At 48.8% G+C, this 17781-nt stretch overlaps 1 protein-coding gene across 1 annotated transcript in view; it reads left to right on the top strand.

Annotated features, from left to right (window-relative positions):
- The window catches only part of xmas (RRM_XMAS2 and SAC3_GANP domain-containing protein xmas), a gene marked incomplete in the record, with an annotated part of 165655 nt that extends 148270 nt beyond the window's left edge, over positions 1-17385 (top strand). The window contains 3 exon segments of the mRNA XM_084605353.1: positions 5897-6014; positions 15940-16185; positions 17107-17385. Of these exon segments, the coding sequence (XP_084461479.1) occupies positions 5897-6014; positions 15940-16185; positions 17107-17255 (513 nt within the window).
- Positions 17386-17781: the final 396 nt, after the last annotated feature.

Raw genomic sequence — 17781 nt, 5'->3', positions numbered from 1 at the left:
TCCTCTAACAGCACTGCTAAACTAGCTTCACTAGCTAGGGTTCTAGCATTAAACGTTGCCAGGGTCAGTTTCCAATGGCGGCCTGTCCAGCGGAGCCAGGCTTTCTTAGCACCCCCTGCTGCGTCACAGGTCTGACCGCCGCCGTGGTCAGTTGTTCCGCAGCCGCTGGTGACTGAGGGCCGGGGTTTTATGGAGCTTATCATAGGAGGTTGTGGCCAATTACTGCACCAGGGTGGCCAACTCCTGTTCTGGTGAGGGAGTGCGTTGCCGGAGGTGTTCACCGACATCAGGTCGCACTCCAAACCTGTTTATGCAATTCCATCGACACTCGGATTTTTTTTTTTTTTTTTTTTTTTTGTGTTCATCCGGTGGAGAATTGCGCGGCACCGGGATTTGAACCCCGGTCCTCTTGCATGCGAGGCGGATGTTCTACCGCTACGCCACCGCTGCACTCGTTATAACGAACAGTAAAGAAATCGGAAAATAGTTCGCTCTATCTATAATTTGTAATATAAAATTTCGTAGAAAATACATGCAAGAACAGCAAAATTCAATCAGAGAAGGCACAGCAACTCGGAGGGTGTCTACTTGGGTCACGTCCATTTATTTACGCTCAAAGAACTGCGTTATCGCGGCCTGCTTTTTTGCGTTGATCGCGTTCCGTATCACGTCCTGTTCCACCAGTTTGCAAACACTCAACACGGGAAAACCCACTGCTCTCGCTAGCACTGCAGTGGTGGCGCAGCAAATCCAATGCAGCAAGCGCTTCTTGTGAAGGAATGTTCTCATCATCTTCACGGTCAGCCTGAGCTTCCTCAAACTTCCACAGCGATTTCGGCGTCCGTCAGTGCAGCCGTGGTCGCCACGATGTCGTCGCCACCTAACAAGTCCTCTACAGTCACTGTTGCGGGCATGTCACCAACAAAACACGAAAAATCGTTCCAGGCTCATCGAGCTCGCGGAGCTCTGCTTCTGCTTCGTCGGGATCGTCCCCATCGTCACTTAATGCACGGGCCTCTGCTGGAACAAAACCTGCGTGCCGAAAGCAGTTGGCAATCATTTCACCTTTCACGCTGTACTATGCCGCTTTAATGCTCCCAGCAAGTCGATCTTCAAGTCCTGCTTGATTATAAGCTTCATGAGAAGAGTGTCAATCAGCCTCCTCTTGTAAACTGCCTTGAAGGCCTCGATTTTGTCTTGAGCTTGGTCAGTGCTGCTCTTTTTATTGCGAAAGCAATACTACTTGCACTTTCAGCCTTTGCCGTGGCGCGGCGGTACCACCATTGACCTTAGTGGACCTCTGTGTGATGTCATGTGTGACATCACGCTGAAGAGATCTAATCATTCCCCCCCTCATTATAAGCTTCACGAGAAGAGTGTCAATCAGCCTCCTCTTGTAAACTGCCTTGAAGGCCTCATTTTGTCTTGAGCTTAGTCAGTGCTGCTCTTTTTATTGCGAAAGCAATACTACTTGCACTTTCAGCCTTTGCCGTGGCGCGGCGGTACCACCATTGACCTTAGTGGACCTCTGTGTGATGTCATGTGTGACATCACGCTGAAGAGATCTAATCATTCCCCCCCTCATTATAAGCTTCACGAGAAGAGTGTCAATCAGCCTCCTCTTGTAAACTGCCTTGAAGGCCTCATTTTGTCTTGAGCTTAGTCAGTGCTGCTCTTTTTATTGCGAAAGCAATACTACTTGCACTTTCAGCCTTTGCCGTGGCATGGCGGTGCCACCATTGACCTTAGTGGACCTCTGTGTGATGTCATGTGTGACATCACGCTGAAGAGATCTAATCATTCCCCCCCTCCCTCGTAACATGCATCCCATATTCAACACAGAGAGGAGGGAGAAGAGAGCAGAAGCACTAATCAGATGCTTCGATTCGATGGACAGCAAGTCGGTTGCGTACGTGGATGCGGCAAGTGGCAAAACGGGGGCAGCGGTCGCCTCGGTGGTCGACGGCCGAGGTGCCTCGGTATCAGCCGCCACCATTAGAAGCCGCAACGCCGAAACGGCTGAAGAAGTTGCAATAGCGCTCGCTTGCGTCGCAACACAAGCCAATTTCATAATCAGCGGTAGCAAAACAGCTATTTGGAATTTTGGAAAGGGTAGGGTCTCGCCGGAAGCGGCAAGGATTCTGGCCAGTAGACGACTAAACAGGAAAATTCGCCTAATTTGGACCCCTGCACACACGTCCGTTCCTGGTAACGAAGCGGCCTACGAGTTAGCCCGAGCTCTCTACTTCCGGGTAACTGTGGAGCCGCCCGATTGCCGGAACATGGACAAGCGTCTGCAAAATTAAACGGAGATTCTTCAAAATTACAGGTTAAGCAGGAGACTGGTGCCACCACCGGATAAAATCTAAACAATAGGGAGACAGTCGCATGGCGGCGCCTGCAAGCTGGGAACTTTGTAAACCCGGTCTGGGCATATTATATCCAAATGGAAGATAGGAGAAACGATAAATGCAAGCACTGTGGGGAGAGAGGGACCCTTGACCATATAATCTGGGAATGTACTAGCTCCCCAGGGGCTAAAACAAATATAAATTGTAGAGAAGCCTGGGAAGCCCTGCTGCGGAGCGAGGTCCCTGCTCCACAGCTACAAGCCATCCACCTGGCGGAAGAAGCCGCGAAGAGCCAAGACCTCTTTGCCTGCTTCTGATCGCGGAGGGCTCTGCTCCCATCCCTTAGGCCTGCGTGCCGGGGGCAGGAATTGGGGGCCTCCTAATCTGGTGGAAAATAAAGTTGTTATCATCATCATCATCAAGGGCGACCGACTCACGCCGTCGCAAGCCGCGGCGGTGCCACCACCGGCGCCTAACTCCTGTGCTCTCCGCTAGGAGCGCGAGTGTGGCGTTACGCTGAAGAGACTAGGCTCGACTCACGTCGCTAGAAAGCAGTAGCTGTGCCAACCACCAGCGGCTTAGCATTGCTTCGCGGCGATGCCGCCTACCACTAGGGAAGCTCGTCGTAATGCGCGTAAAAGAGAGCGGCGAGCTACAGAGACAGAGGAAGAGCTTGAAACAAGACTCGTTAAGCGACGTGCCCAGTATGCGGCTCGGCGAGAACGTGCGAGCTCTTCAGTGGATGATGGGACTGATTCGCTCAGTGTTGTCGACAGTGAAGATGGAGCCAGCTGTAGTCTTAGCAGTGATGAATGTTGGAACTTGACAAAACAGCTGCGACGAGCCCATGAAACCCAGGAAGAACGACAGGAGCGGCTTCAGAAGGAACGTCCATCGCGGATTAAGGATAACGAACGCAAGAGGAAAAGGCGTGCTGAAGAAATAAAAGCGATGAACCATTGTAACAATGTGTCTCTTGTGTGACTAGTGTGTACCTTGGATTTACCAGGACACTTACCATGAGTGCCAAGCATGTCGTTGTAGCCAGTGCAGGAACAGCAGTTCTACAGTCTGCATTAACATCACCAGCAACCAAGTATATCCTCACAGCCGTAGCGATTATAGTTTCACTACTAGTTGTAAATAGAATAGCCAAGTGATCACCACAACAGCACGACTATCACGTGAGCGAGGGCGTAGCCATGGGTATTGCTTTCGCAATTTCCCGGCTTAACCAAGTTGAGCCACAGCCATGTTTTTTTCACGTTCACCGCCATCACAGCACTACGCACACCCGGGCACCACACTTGACAAGACGACCGACTCAGCCTCCGCCAAACGCTGCGACGGCCATGCCGCTGCTAACACTAAAACTAAAAAACGCGAAAGACGCAAAAACCAAAAAGGCAAAAGCAACATTTGATCGTGCCGCTGCCGCCGCCACTGAAGCGGCGCTGTCAGCGATTGTGAGATGCGAACGATTTCTCATGGCCTCTGAGATTACCTCCGCGCGCACAAACAGGCGCGCAACTGTGATCTCAGAGGCCATTGATTTCTTTGGCTGTCAACTCCCAATGCCGTCGTGGCATCTGTGGCGCTGTCGGCGCCTGCGAGGTAGTCCTGAACGTTTGCTGTGCCACACAACACACATGTAGTGCAACGAAGCCTGCCTCCTGTAGTGCTTGGCATCGCGAAGTTCGTAATATCCGTTTTATGCCGAACTGTGTTCGCTGTGGGAAGTTAAAAATACATGTGTTTGACAAAAATATTTCGAAAGAGTACGATATATTCAATAATTCGTTTTATGCGTGTTCGTTATATCGAGGTTTGACTGTAGTTACCACTGTGGAGTTCAGAATTTCCTGAGCGGCATTTGCAGTGCGCTCTTTACGTGCTTCGTAACTCGGTGGCGGCTGCAAAGGGCAATGACATCGCCGATTCTTACATTCGTTGTAAAAGAGCGAATCAGCCATCGGTGAAGCCCAAATTTCTTCGTTGTATAGGCAAATTTTTTGTACTGATCTTTGTTGTAGAGGCGCTCAAAATACGTATGGAAGACAGGAATGCGGCCGGGACCTAAAAAATATTCCACTATACAGGACATTTTGTTGTAGACAGGACATTTTGTTGTAGAGGTCGTGTGCATAAAGGGCAGTGGCTCTGTTTCATTAGCAGGGTGCGTTAAGTGAAATGAGCAGTTCACAAGTCTCTAAATGCATTGGAAACGCAGTTGCAGCTGGTCAGCATCTGTGCTTGTATACAGGGCTCTGTTCAACCATCTTCTAGTTTTCATCAGCACTGGGCGAAAGCTATATAACAGTATTCGAAACTTGGAATAATCTGCAAATAGCATTTTGCTACTCAATTTGCTTTACCCTTCCACTATTTGAGCTATCAGGAATGGTCGGACATCACAAATTTTTGCTTGTTCTAAGCTCATGGCAGAACATTGCGACATTTCTAAACATCACTGCCTTGCACTTGTCACACTATTTAACTTGTTCTTTTCTTGTGGGATAGACTCCCAGGACACAGCGATGCAATGCAATTAGACAGGTAGCCATGAACCTGACTGGTCGAGCAATCTTCTCATTTTAAATCAATGCAATGATACACACCTGTCTTGTGGAGGATGGCAAAAGGGGCTAAGTTGTAGCCTGTGTGCACTACTATGATTGTTGTGTGGAAACTGCCTTGATCGTTTTCAATTTTAGTCAGAATCCAGAAACAGTGTACGCATCTTATGCCACAGAGAATACGAAAAAGAAATGTAAGACAAAAATGTTTGGTTCGAAGCCATCCTGCTGAACCACACCGTGGTTTTGTTTTCGCGCCTCCGCAGTTTGCAATAAAGCTTGAGTATGCACATCACAGTGTGGGGAAACCATTATGTGGAGGCTAAGTGGTGGTTGTGAATGCTATCTCTGTGATGGTATTCCACAGCTGGCACACACTCTTTGTGCATTGCAAGGGAACATAGAAGAGCCAGAGCTAAGTTTCTTGCGTGTTTTCCTGTTTCGTGAGCTGTCGTATAGTGTTGTGCCAGCAGTGCTTTGCCATCAGTCGACCGCTCACGCGACTCCTCTAGTAAGATGATATCTGGCCAGCTTGCATTACTTCATGACAGTGCTGGTCAGTGTCTGGCCAGCTTGCATTACTTCATGACAGTGCTGGTCAGTGAACTCCAGGTACGTGCTTTTGTGTTATATTAGGGCGCAACTTTAAAAATATATATATAGCACTTTGTAACGATCGTTCCATTGCGCTGACTATCAAGCCCGTAAACATAATCAGATTTTCAATGTTTAGCTATATCGAACACATCAGAGGATCAAAGCGTGTGGTTTGCTCCTTGTTTAAGAAACAGGGAAAGCATTTACAACCGAGGGCTAATTTGCCGTGGAGGCGTTCTTAGTGGCGGTCATGAGTGCGGTTGCAGCTTCAGTGCAGACATATCTTGTACCCAACCACTGTGGGAGCTAAGAATGAGCTGTGTGGATGCTGCCACTGTGTCGGAACTCAGTTGCGAGTTTCCTTTTTGCCAGGACACTGGAAAAGAACTGGTGGTGCACTACCTGCCTGACCAGATGGACCGGTTCGATGCGTGGGCCGCCTGGGTGGACATTACACTTCGCTCCTGTCCGTTGGCCCTGGCAGAGTCTGGTGAGGCTGTCTCTGTGGCAGTTTTGGTTGTTGGTGCTTGCCTTGCTATGCACTGCTCTGCAAGTGGCAGCTGTCCTCAGTGGTAGGAATATGTTTGCATCCAGCCTTTCACTGAGCTTTCCCCCTTAAAATATGTGGATAAAACACTGTATTGAGAGAAATCTGCAGTCTGCAAGCACTGCTGCAGTTTCCAGTGAGAGTGGGAAAACGGAAGAGTTCCATTGTTATAGTACCAGGAGCAGCAAATCTGGACAAGTTTTGTCTACGTGAGTGAGGGAAACTAGCCATGCGAGCCCCATTTAGTGCAGCAGGCTTAAGTACCCTCGGAGTTGAAGGATGGTTTGATTTTTACTAGTGCAGTGACCGGAGGCTGTATGTGGAATCCTCAAACAGGGCTTCATGATTTTTAAAGACAGCAAGTAGAAAGTACCATGTGTACACAATTTCAAGTCTAACTGCATTTTAAGCTTGAAAATGCAAGATTGAGGTGGTGTGGGAGTGGGTCGACTTTCAATGAAAGCAGCAGCACAAATAAAAATAAAGTACCAGGCACTCCGCAGCTTGCTTACAATTTTATTTTGCTCTGTGGCTCCCCTCATAACATATGCAGTTGTAGACTCACAATCATGTAAATTTGAAAGAAAAAAATAAAGAAAATACACATCCCCTACAAAAATTGCATCAGATTAGTACTGTAGTGGTGCATTTAGCGCCGTGCACTTGGAGGTGAACTGTTGGAGTGGCCCTTTCAACGTCATGCGCTAAGAAGAAGAACCAAGGTACAGACGTGCAGCGGCTGCAATAAATCGGTCGGTTCTTGCTTGCGGGTTTTGTGGAAGCACCTCCTCCTTCCACACTGGTGACCTGAAACATGGAAGCACCTTCTTCTTCCACACTGGTGACCTGAAACATGGAAGCACCTTCTTCTTCCACACTGGTGACCTGAAACATGGACAGCAGCGCAGTGCCCCATGACGTTTCCCAGGCTACGCCATCTCACATCCCCTTTTTTGATGCCTACGCACCAGTCTTCTACTGTTCTGGGCACAACATCCTGACGTATGGTTTTTACAAGCTAAAGCCCGTTTTTGCCTAGCAAAAATTACCTTCCAGGAATGTCGGTTCAGCCACCTTCAGGCCTTGCTGCCAGCCGAGGTCGCGCTGGAGATCCGTGACATTCTGGCAAGTCCCCCAGCAGTGGATTCGTAAGTCAAATTGAAAGCAGCCATTCTGGAACACATCTTGCCATCCGATCATAAGCGGCTGCAGCAGCTCTTTTCCACAGCAGAGCTTGGCGACCGGCGCCCATCACAACTTCTTCAGCACATGGGCCTGCTTAATGACGGTGCAACCACTATTGACACTCAGGTCAGGTTCTTCGGGAGCTGTTCCTGCAATGCCTCCCGTCTACGGTGCAAATGTTACTGGCAACGGCAACCAACACACCGCTTACGACTTTAGCCAACCACGCGGATAAGATCATGGACGTCACCGCACTCCATAAGGGCCCCCCATCTCATTTGTCAGCTCCGGAGAATCCGCTGCCACCTAGTACACCATCAGGGGCATTTCCTCAAGAACTTGCCAAACTGCGCAACGACATGCGTACCGTTATTTACACGATTGTAAGACAACCCCCCCCCCCCCCCCCAAATTGGGAAGTCCGAAAAAAAAAAGGCATACTGGCATTACAAAATGAAAAATTTATTGCCTTGCCTAGTAGTGAACTACTCATCCTTACTGCTGTCCTCACTGGATGTGCTGTTGTCATCGTAGCTGCTGCGGTCCCACAGCACATCGTCTTCATGCGAAATTCCACACTTTGCAGATGACCGCATCACGACATCGCGTGGCTGAAAACACCCACCCGCACATGGCGGCCAGGGAGGCTCTTTTGACGCATCTAGTTGGTGTAAGTTCATGGCCTTCTGCTGCCAGCCACTCGTTATATTCACGACATTGCAAATCCTTGAAGGTCTTGTTCACACCGACGTCTAGGGGTTGCAGCTGCCCCGTCAAACCGCTGGGAATCACAAGCATATCTGTGTGCTCCTTTTGCAGCTCTGCTTTCACCTTGTCGGTAAGATGGCCTTTGAAGGAATCAAGCACAAGAAGGTTTGGGATGTGACTTTTAAGTGATGCCCCCGGCCTCGGAAGCCACTCCAGGCGGTACCACTCCATTACCATGTCGTCGGTCATGTAACCCTTCCTGTTCACGTGCTTCGGGAACACTTCTGATGGCATTGTCTTTCTTTTAAAGACGATGTATGGACGGAGCTTTGTGCTATCCGCCAAACATGACGGTGAACCGCAAATTCTCATTCCCTGTTGTGAGGAGTCTCACCTGGCGGCTCCCTTCGTGTTCAATGTCGTCCTATCAAAGTATACAGGGGTTTGATCAGCATTGCTGTTCTGGCTGAGCAGGTACTGTCGCGAGTCTCGAAGTTTGAGAAAGTGCCTATGGAAAGCAAGGACTTTCGCATGCGGCAGGCAGCTTCTGACACACGCTTGTACGGCTGACGAAGGAAAAAGCCAACCCTCTTTATGAATTTAGGTGCCCATGTCCTGCTGGCTTTTAAGTCTGTCCTTGAAATCCCTGCTTCCGCATCGAAGACATGGGCTTGCTGTGTGACCATTTCACATGTCACTGGAAGGGACCGATCCCATATCTCAGTAACATAAGCCGCAAGCTTGGTCTCCAGCTCCGGAAAACATCCAGACTTCGGCCCGCAGAAATCTCTTCGCTTAGCATCGCAGCTGAAAATCTTGCCTGGCTGCCATTGCCACTCCTGCACCACTCGTTCAGATACGTGGCATTTTCGGGCCGCCGCACGTTGCTAATCTCTTCTGGATAAATAATCACCAACCTCTTGAAAGCTGCCGTGAAAGAGCGCCGAATGCTTTTTGAAGCTAGAGAACTCATGAAAATGCAGCCTGTGGCTGGCACTGAAGTCAGAAACACGAAGAAGCAAAGAACAGGGAATGATGCCTAATGCTTCAACACCACGCGATCAGCCGGCTCTTTCGTCAGCCATTGACACTCTACGAAGAGCAACCGCAGCCTCCGCTTATTGGAACAGTGGCCCTTCCATCAAATATCTACATAGATGGAAGGGATTTATGAGCGCGGTGCGTGGAGTGAAAGTAAAAATGAAAAAGCCTGTTATAGAAGCGCATGGAATTGCTGAATGCAACGCCTACAGTCATATAGCAAGCACAAACTTGTAACCCCGCCGTAGCATCCGGGATACATTTGTTTTTTTTTTTTTACTTTTATTGGCAATGCATACGATTGTAAGTCAATCCCCCAACTTTAGATTTTGAAATTTGAAAAAACAGGTCGACTTACAATCGTTTAAATACGGTAATCTGCAAGATCTCATTGCTGCCATCCCGCTGTTCCCCAGACAAGATGTTCCTAGCCTCTGAGCCCGTCCACAGCTGCGTTATCAGAGCCTTACCCGCAACAGCTGCTCCCGTTCCTCCTCACCGCCCATCTTTTATCATGCTGAGGAGCGTCCAGATGAGCCGCTCTGCTAGCATCAGCGGCGTTTTGGAGCTGCTGCAGAGCTTTGCACATGCCCCTATTGATGGCAGGCAGAGAAACGCTCCGAGAAATCACTAATGGTGACGAGAGCTCCCCAGACAACCAAGGTCGCCTCTTCTACATTACCGACTCTATCAATGGACTCCGTTTTCTGGTGGACACCGGTGCCATGGTCGGTGTACTCCTTGCCAACACTGTGGACTGCACTGTTTCGTCGCTGTGTCATCTCCAACCCTTGAACAGCTCACGAATTCCAGTTTACAGGAAATGCTCGCTGCTCGTAAACCTTGGTCAGTGCTGATCATTTTGTTGGATCTTTTGGTTGCAGAGGTTAGCTGTGCCATTATTAGAGCGGATTTTTTCTGCTTTTTCTCCCTCCTGGTGTACATGGCACTCAAAAAGCTCTGCAATTCGACCACCGGCTTCTCTGTGACTGGCAGACCCTCCCTTTTCTACCCCTTTGCCTTTATCATCCGCATTATCGTCCCTTCATCTTGCGGGGACCTGCTTAGAGAGTTCCTGTCCTTGACAGCCGCCCCTACTTGGACAAAGCCTGTCAAGGATGACATTGTGCACCGCATTATTACCAATGGTCAACCATCGCATGCCGCAGCTTGTCACCTCGCTCCTGGAAAGATACGCATTGCACGCCAGGAGTTCGAGCACATGGGGGAGATCGACATTACTCATCCATCCTCTAGCTGTTGACTCATCCATCCTCTAGCTGTTGAACAACCCCTCTGTACATGGTCCCAAAGAAATAAGGCGACTGGCGCCACTGCGGGGACTACCGCGCCCTCAACATGGCCACGCATCCTGACCGTTACCCCTTGCTAAATATCCAGGACTTTACCAGCAATCTACGTGGTTGCATTATATTTTCTAAGGTTGATCTTCAAAAAGCATGCCATCAGACTCTGGTTGCTCCTGGTAACGTACGCAAGGTGGCCATCACGCTTTTCGGCCTTTCCGAATTCACAAAAATGCCTTTCGGCCTCCAAAATGCAGCACAAACCTTTCAGCGTGTCATTGACATCGTTCTTCGCCGTCTCCCATTCGTGTTTATATACATGTCCTTGGCGCTAGTTCTTCTCCCGCCAAGCACATCTGTCATCTGCGCCTCGTGTTCGAACATTTTACCGAACACGGACTCATTCTTAACCCCTTGGTTGGTAACAACTTTATTTATAGTCCTGCGTAGCTCTTTCGCTGACGGGGCCTTAGGTCTCCCACATGGAGACGTCGAGGTTTTGCCTCATCGTCGCCTCGCAGGCCTGCTGGACAACCCAGAGTTGGTTACCGAGGCTGGGGCTGCACAAGGCAACGGCCAACCATGGCTGGAGGGTTCTGGAGTTAGCACTGTGCAGGTTTTTGTTACTGTCCCAGAGCATGTAACTTAAAGTGGCTATACTATAAGTGTGGCAGACCTTGCATATATTTGTCTGGTAGTATGTGCCTGTGGTTCCGGGTTGGGGTACGTGAGCGTCTGCGGTTGTCTAAGGGCCACCCGCGTGCGCCCTGTCCAGCTTGTCGCTGGGTGGAGAGAAGGTTCAGCGGGCCAGGCAAAGGGCCTTGGCAATTTCATTGTAGCTGGTCAAGCAGTCCTTGGTACTCGACCATGAACAATGGTCGCCGGCGTGGTTCGCGAGCTGGCGCGCCTTGGCATGTGCCGTTTCGTTTCGGTTGCGATGAGTCTTGGATACTTCTTCCAAATGCACCGGAAACCACTGAATTCTGGTTTGAAATTCTACCTCCCTGTAGACTTTTCGATTGCTCAGGACTCGGGCCGCTGTCTGTGAGATCCATGCTTTGGCGAATTTCTGACCGTTTGACGCGTCGCAGAGGACCATGGTGCATGTCGGATCCGTGTTGATTTTCTTTTTTTTTTTTTGGATCAAAAGTATTGTAGTAAAAATCAACTACTCGATGTCAATAGAACGACTGCACCACATACTCAGTCAGGTTAACACAATGAAGTTTACTTGCTTGACGTGGACCGACGCTGCCGATGCTGCGTTCCTTGCCATCAAGGATCATCTCGCCTCTGCCACCCTTCTCGTTCACCTTGCCCATGATTCAGCCACGAGCCTCATGGTCGATGCATAAAGGGACACTAAAGAGAGAAAGAAAGTGGGTTTGCATCGATAGAATACCACTTTCTGATTACAAAAAGACCACTCTTACTGAAGACAGAGCTGTTATAAGGTAGTAAAGAAGAATAACAGAAATACAGGTATCGCCACCACAGCCAAACGGCCGAGGCTCGCAACTACAAATCACGTGACGCGCTAGGGATCCCGGAGGCTGACAAATGCGAATTACGTTGCATGTTTGAATGCGGTAGTACGTTTTTTCTCAAACATGATAACACGCTTTTATCATACGTAAACGACGGCGAAAAGACAACATAAACGTTGCAAGGCAAATACAAAAATATACTTAGAGGCGCCACAGGCGCCCACTTCAGTTTTGGTTATGTTTGTTTCGGCTCAAGCATTTCGTGCGCACTCAGATAGTTTGTTTGAACCTGCAGCGCCTGAATTACAAGCTTGGAGCAGCAGATGCGCCTTGATGGTTCCCATTTGAGCATTCGAAGGCACGAGCGAGCGAAATCCACTACCGCCGACACGCTCCTTCGTTCACACTTCTGCGCCAACATATCGCCGCCGTTGCCGCTTCGACTGCGACCTGACCGCTTGACTGCAGCTACGTACGCCACTAAAAGCATACATATGCTAAGTACCGAAGGAAAAACGCATTATCATTCAATTGTTCACTAAATCATGGCACATCTGACCAACATATACTGCATCAACAAGACCTTCAACGTGCTATTTGCAGGCGTCGTAAACAAAAGGGGCATACTTGCCGCTCATACCAAGGAGAGCGTCTATATATTGCACTCGTCGCCCGGCGAAAAAAAGGGCCTCGGGTAAAAAGTAAAAACTAAAAATAACGAAGCACCAGAAATACATTACGAAAGGTAAAAAAAAATCGATTTGTAAAAAAAAAAGAAAAAAAAAAAAAGACCCGCTAGTAGCTGTAAGACTCGAACTCGCTACTGCTTGCTCCATAACGTTCGGCGCTAACTGCTCGGCTACGCCGCGCCACAGGTACCTGGGAAATATTTCTAGTTTTTATGTCATGGCCCCATTTACAATAAAGTGTTTCTGCTGCCGATCTAAAAATTACAACTTCTTGATCATCGGCGTATGCTGCCTGCTCTCACGTCTTGCAACTAATGTTCTGGATGCCTATGCGCACTATATTGTGCACTGGATCCATTTTAACATGTGGAATTTCACAGCGCTGCCAAATGTAGTGGCGCCGGCACTTCGGTCATGTTCTGCTACCGTGGACGTAATTTTCGCTGAACACGGAGCTGTAGCACAAACCTTGAAGGAAAAAAGTGCGACGAAGCTTCAAAACTGACAAGCGCAGCAGCGAGGACACTATTTTGCTGGTAACTAAATCTTATTTGTATGTAAACATGTCAGGAAGCGTTGCGATGACCGAGGGCTCGGTTTGTTTATACACAGTGCAAGCGCAAAAGCTTGAGAAACATGTAAAGTATTGTGCATTACAAGCGCTCTGTTTTTTTTTTCTTCCTTTATGGGCCCATCGCTCGGTAAATTACTCTCTTCATTGTTTTATTTATTTCGGCTGAGGCCGTCATTGCGAGTACGCTGTTGCCATGTTGGCCCCTGAGGGATGCGACGCCGCGGGCCGCTCCGGCTCGCTAGCTATCACGGAGTCTCCGCTTACGTCATAGTGTGCGTCACTCAATTCCGACTACGTAGTCGGAGGGCACAGTTTGAATTCGACCGGCGGGAACAAGAAAAAACCTCAACTTCTTATCGCAATATCTCAGCAATTATTCTATTTTTTGCTGCCGGATATGCGGCGACAGTGTCACCAAATGTAGTTTATTAGATTTTCATACCATCTTTGGCTGTCTTTAGTGTCCCTTTAAAGCTTCGCTGTTGCCGGCGTCCTGCAACAATTTATTAAAGGCAAATGGTGTCTGCTGGGGTTTTTCTCTAGCACTGCACAACGGCACAGTGCTTTCGGCCACGAGCTGCTCACGGCATACCTCATTATTTCCATTTTTTTCTTGAAAGGCCGCCATTTTGTGATCTTCACAGACCACAAACTACCTACGAACGCCTTTTCGTCATCCAAGACCACCTACTTGCCAAGGGAAATTCGGCGTTCTGCTAGCCAGATTTTCTGCATTTTTGCCAAGGGAATTCGACAATTCTACTAGCGGTTGAAATTTGGCTAGCCGAATTTGCTACCTGCATACGACACATCAAGGGCGCCCATAGCATTCCCGTGGACACCCTCAGCCGTGTATCTGCCTTCAAACCCCATCTTTCACATCGCAAGGTCTGGCTCGTTGTCAACAGCAGGATGAAAAACTTCAAGCACTCTGTTCATCATGTTCACCATCATTGCACCTGCGACCTGTACATTTTCCTGGCGTTGACTCTATTTGCGATATAAACCCAGTCTCTGGACGCTTACGTCCTTATATTTCTGCGCTTTTACACCGCACCCTTTTCAAAGATCTTCACTGCCTACTCATACTGGTATCCATGCCTCTCAGCGCCTGTTTGCAAGGCAGTTTGTCTGGCCTGGCCTCAACGCTGATGTTCGCAATTTGGCTCGGCTGTGGCTTGCTGGCCAACAGTGCAAGATTCATCGCCACACTACCGCAACTCTGGGAAATTTTCAGCCACTGGACTCGCATTTTTCTGTTATTCACATCGACCTCGTAGGACCATCATCATCATCGAGCGGTTATCGTTATATACTGGCCATAATTGACCCTTTTACATGCTGGCCGGAAGCCACCCCTGTACCTGACATCACCGCGAAAACTGTTGCCTCCGCACTCATCTCCACGTGGATCGCCCATTTCGGTGGGCCAGCAGAGATCACTGACAGAAGCTGCCAATTCGAGTCCGCATTCTTCGCCAGTTTCACTCAGCTACCCGGTATCGCCCACCACAAAACTACAGCTTACCATCCGCAGGCCAACAGTTTGGTCGTGAGGCTACACCATCAGCTGAAGTTTTTGCTCAATGCATACGACCTTCCGGAGTACTGGGCCACTTCCTTGCCAATCGTCCTTTTAGGAATTCTTACGACCATCAAGGAAGACCTCGGATATGCCTCTTCTCATCTCGTCTATGGCACATTATTCCGTCTACCGGCCGAATTCATTGCTCGCCAGTACAAGTTGACTTTTGTTCACCACGATTTGAAAGACGGTGCCTACGTTTTCGTACACGTGGATTGTGCCCGCCGCCCACTTCAGGCACTCTATACTGGACCCCATCTCTTCGTCGCGCGGGGCGACGAAACTTATACGCTGCGTGTCAACGGTCGCGGCACCGCTGTCTCCCATGACTGCCTAAAGCCTACACATATTGACGCGCTACCTTCACTAGCTGCCCTCTCGCTTCTTGCTCCATTTCCAGCGACGGAAGACTGTTCGCTGGAACGACTCCGTCTCGTGAGGGGGAGGCACTGTGGTGGCGCGTTTAGTGCCGCGCCTTAGGAGGTGAAGTGTTGCAATGGCACGTTCATCGTTGTTTGCTAAGAAGAAAAAGGAATAGAGACTGTGCCCAAGAATGCAGGATCAAATCCCAGCCGCGGCAGCTGCTGTTACAGTTTTACCACTAATGAAAGCCAGCTGAACGTGGTCTGGTGGCTAATGTGGCATTTCATGCTGGTAGCATTGACTCGTGCCTGGGTCTCTTCACTTATTCAGTTTGCTGCTACATTTAGTTGTTCTTTGTGTGTGTGTGTGTGTGTGTGTGTGTGTGTGTGTGTGTGTGTGTGTGTGTGTGTGTGTGTGTGTGTGTGTGTGTGTGTGTGTGTGTGTGTGTGTGTGTGTGTGTGTGTGTGTGCGCGTGAGTGTGTGTGCGCGTGAGTGTGTGTGTGTGTGTGTGTGTGTGTGTGTGTGTGTGTGTGTGTGTGTGTGTGTGTGTGTGTGTGTGTGTGTGTGTGAGAGAGAGAGAGAGGTGTTAGAACTACTACGCTTGATCATTCATTTTCCTCGCAGGACTTCATCTGCACATCAGCTGGGACCGTGTTTATGGGCGCAGCTGGATGTGTTCTGCATAGGCAGACAGATGTTGAATTGAGAGGTTGTGCAAAGGTTACTATTTCCACCAATGTCTGTGGGGCAGATAATGTATGGCTACGCTACCATTCCTGCAGCTGAAAGCCACGCTGCAAAACCATTCCTTGTGTTGTGCACGTGAGCTACCAAGGCTTCTCATTGTGCCTTCAGGTTCATTGCTGTTTCTTTGGACTAGTCGTGTCTGGAGAAAAGGCAGCTTCTTAAAATCTTCGGTGTGTTTGCAGGGGAGGAGGAAGAGGAGGAACAGAGCCCTGTGCCATCACCCCCTGTTGAAAGAGCATTGTTAGCTGACACAGGGAATCCGCTTGCCAGCAGCCAGTCCACCAATGTGCCGGGTGACAGCCCAGACCTGCGCTGCTTGCGTGAATTTGAGCTGCTGCTTGCGCAGCAGAGGGAACTGTCGGCATCATTTTCATCCGATCTGGAGGCTGCCCTGAGTGCACCCCATCCAAAGAGGGAGCACAGACAGGGTTAGTCTTTGTGATGCCAGAGCAATTTTCCTGAGTGTATTCTGCAGGAAATTGAAGGCGACGCGTTTGCCGAGAAGGAATCTTAAGTCCGTTTAAAGAAGGAAGGAAGATGTGAGTGCGGAGGTAGTGTGTGAAGGAGCAGATCAAGGAAAGAGTAGGGCACCAACCAGACTTGGCCATTGCATGCGACAGTCATTTTTAAGTAACCCCTCAATGCACAAGGACATCCAGACTCTGAGATAGAGACTCTCTGGGAATCAGGGGCATTCAAAGGATTACAGCAGGGTAGGTATGTAAAGTGACTGAAATGCTTGCCTAAATTTTTTACCTTCAGTATTTTGTGATATTCAGAGAACAAAAATGAACTCAAAACGCAAGTGTGCAGTGTTATTGAAGCTTAATTTTTCTACATTCTTTTCACCTTAAATTATGTCTTCAGCCGTTAGACACAAGTGATGGTGATGAATAACTTTATTAACACAAGTCATGGAAAAGATTCCTCCCCTTTCAGCAGGCTGGAATTCCTTGAGATTCAGCAGTGTCCAGAATTTCCTTGCGTCAGATTGTACGCGATTGCTGCTATTTTTTTATTATATCTCTTTTTGCTCCTTGCAGTAATGGTAAAATATTTTTATCTAAAGGCGCTGTTAGTAGAAGACTCGTACCCCCCAAATGAAGGGATCATGGCATGCATCTCGCTTTAATTTAGCTCGGACGGAATACTATGTCTTAGAAGTGGATTTAGATTTCCGAACTCCTGTGCCATGTCTTGTGCTTGTTAGTAGATCTGGATCACTGTGTTCATTTAAGAACTGCTACTCTGTTTATTAGCCTGTGTACAGAATGATCAGTGTTTGCTGGAAGCATACTTCATTTTTGCTACTCACTTACACTATGTAAAATTTTTGCACATGATTTCAGAAGAGAACAAAGAGAACCTACCAAGTTCCACGTCCACTTCAGGCCAAAGTGTTGAAGATATGCTGGCCATGCTTGAGGCAAGGGTCCAAGAGAACCGAAAGTCGTCGGCGATGTTCAGCACCTTTGCGGCAACTGTTCTCAAGTCGTGAGATGGGGATCTCCGGACCACGTCAGAAGAAAAGATCAGACAATACACGTGATGTTCAGCTCTTAAGTATGGACCCTGCTGTGTGATTGTGCGAGTTGTGTGAGTTAAATATATAGTGGCTTCTATTTGGACCTTCTAACTGGTATGAATTGTGAATTCAAGTGGACGTGAACACTGCAGTGCGCAGCAGAAGATAGGATGGAGGTGGCCGCATCGTCCAACTTGTTTTATTGTTATCTTGATTTGCACGTTTTTATGCCTAGCGAGTTTAATTGCCTGCCTTGCGGCTGTTCCTCTATGTTGTGTTTGTAAGCATGAACTGCTTTTAGGCCCTGTACACCATCAATGACTTTGGTGGTGGAACGGAGGGAGAACACTGTGCCAAAGCAAGGAGGGACCTGTCAGACCTCTGCTGCCTATGTGCTGCACTGTCTCCAAAGCAGCATGCAGCACAAAGGTAGCACTGTTTTTGTCAACTCCACAGCACCTGGTCTTGTGCAGAGCCACAGAACCTGTTGTGAACATTA

This window comes from Amblyomma maculatum, chromosome 1 (assembly GCF_055883805.1).
Source record: "Amblyomma maculatum isolate TAMU_Amacu chromosome 1, ASM5588380v1, whole genome shotgun sequence".
NCBI classification, from domain to species: Eukaryota; Metazoa; Arthropoda; class Arachnida; order Ixodida; family Ixodidae; genus Amblyomma; species Amblyomma maculatum.
The sequence above is the reverse complement of the archived record's forward strand: the minus strand, read 5'-3'. Positions and strand labels throughout refer to the sequence as shown.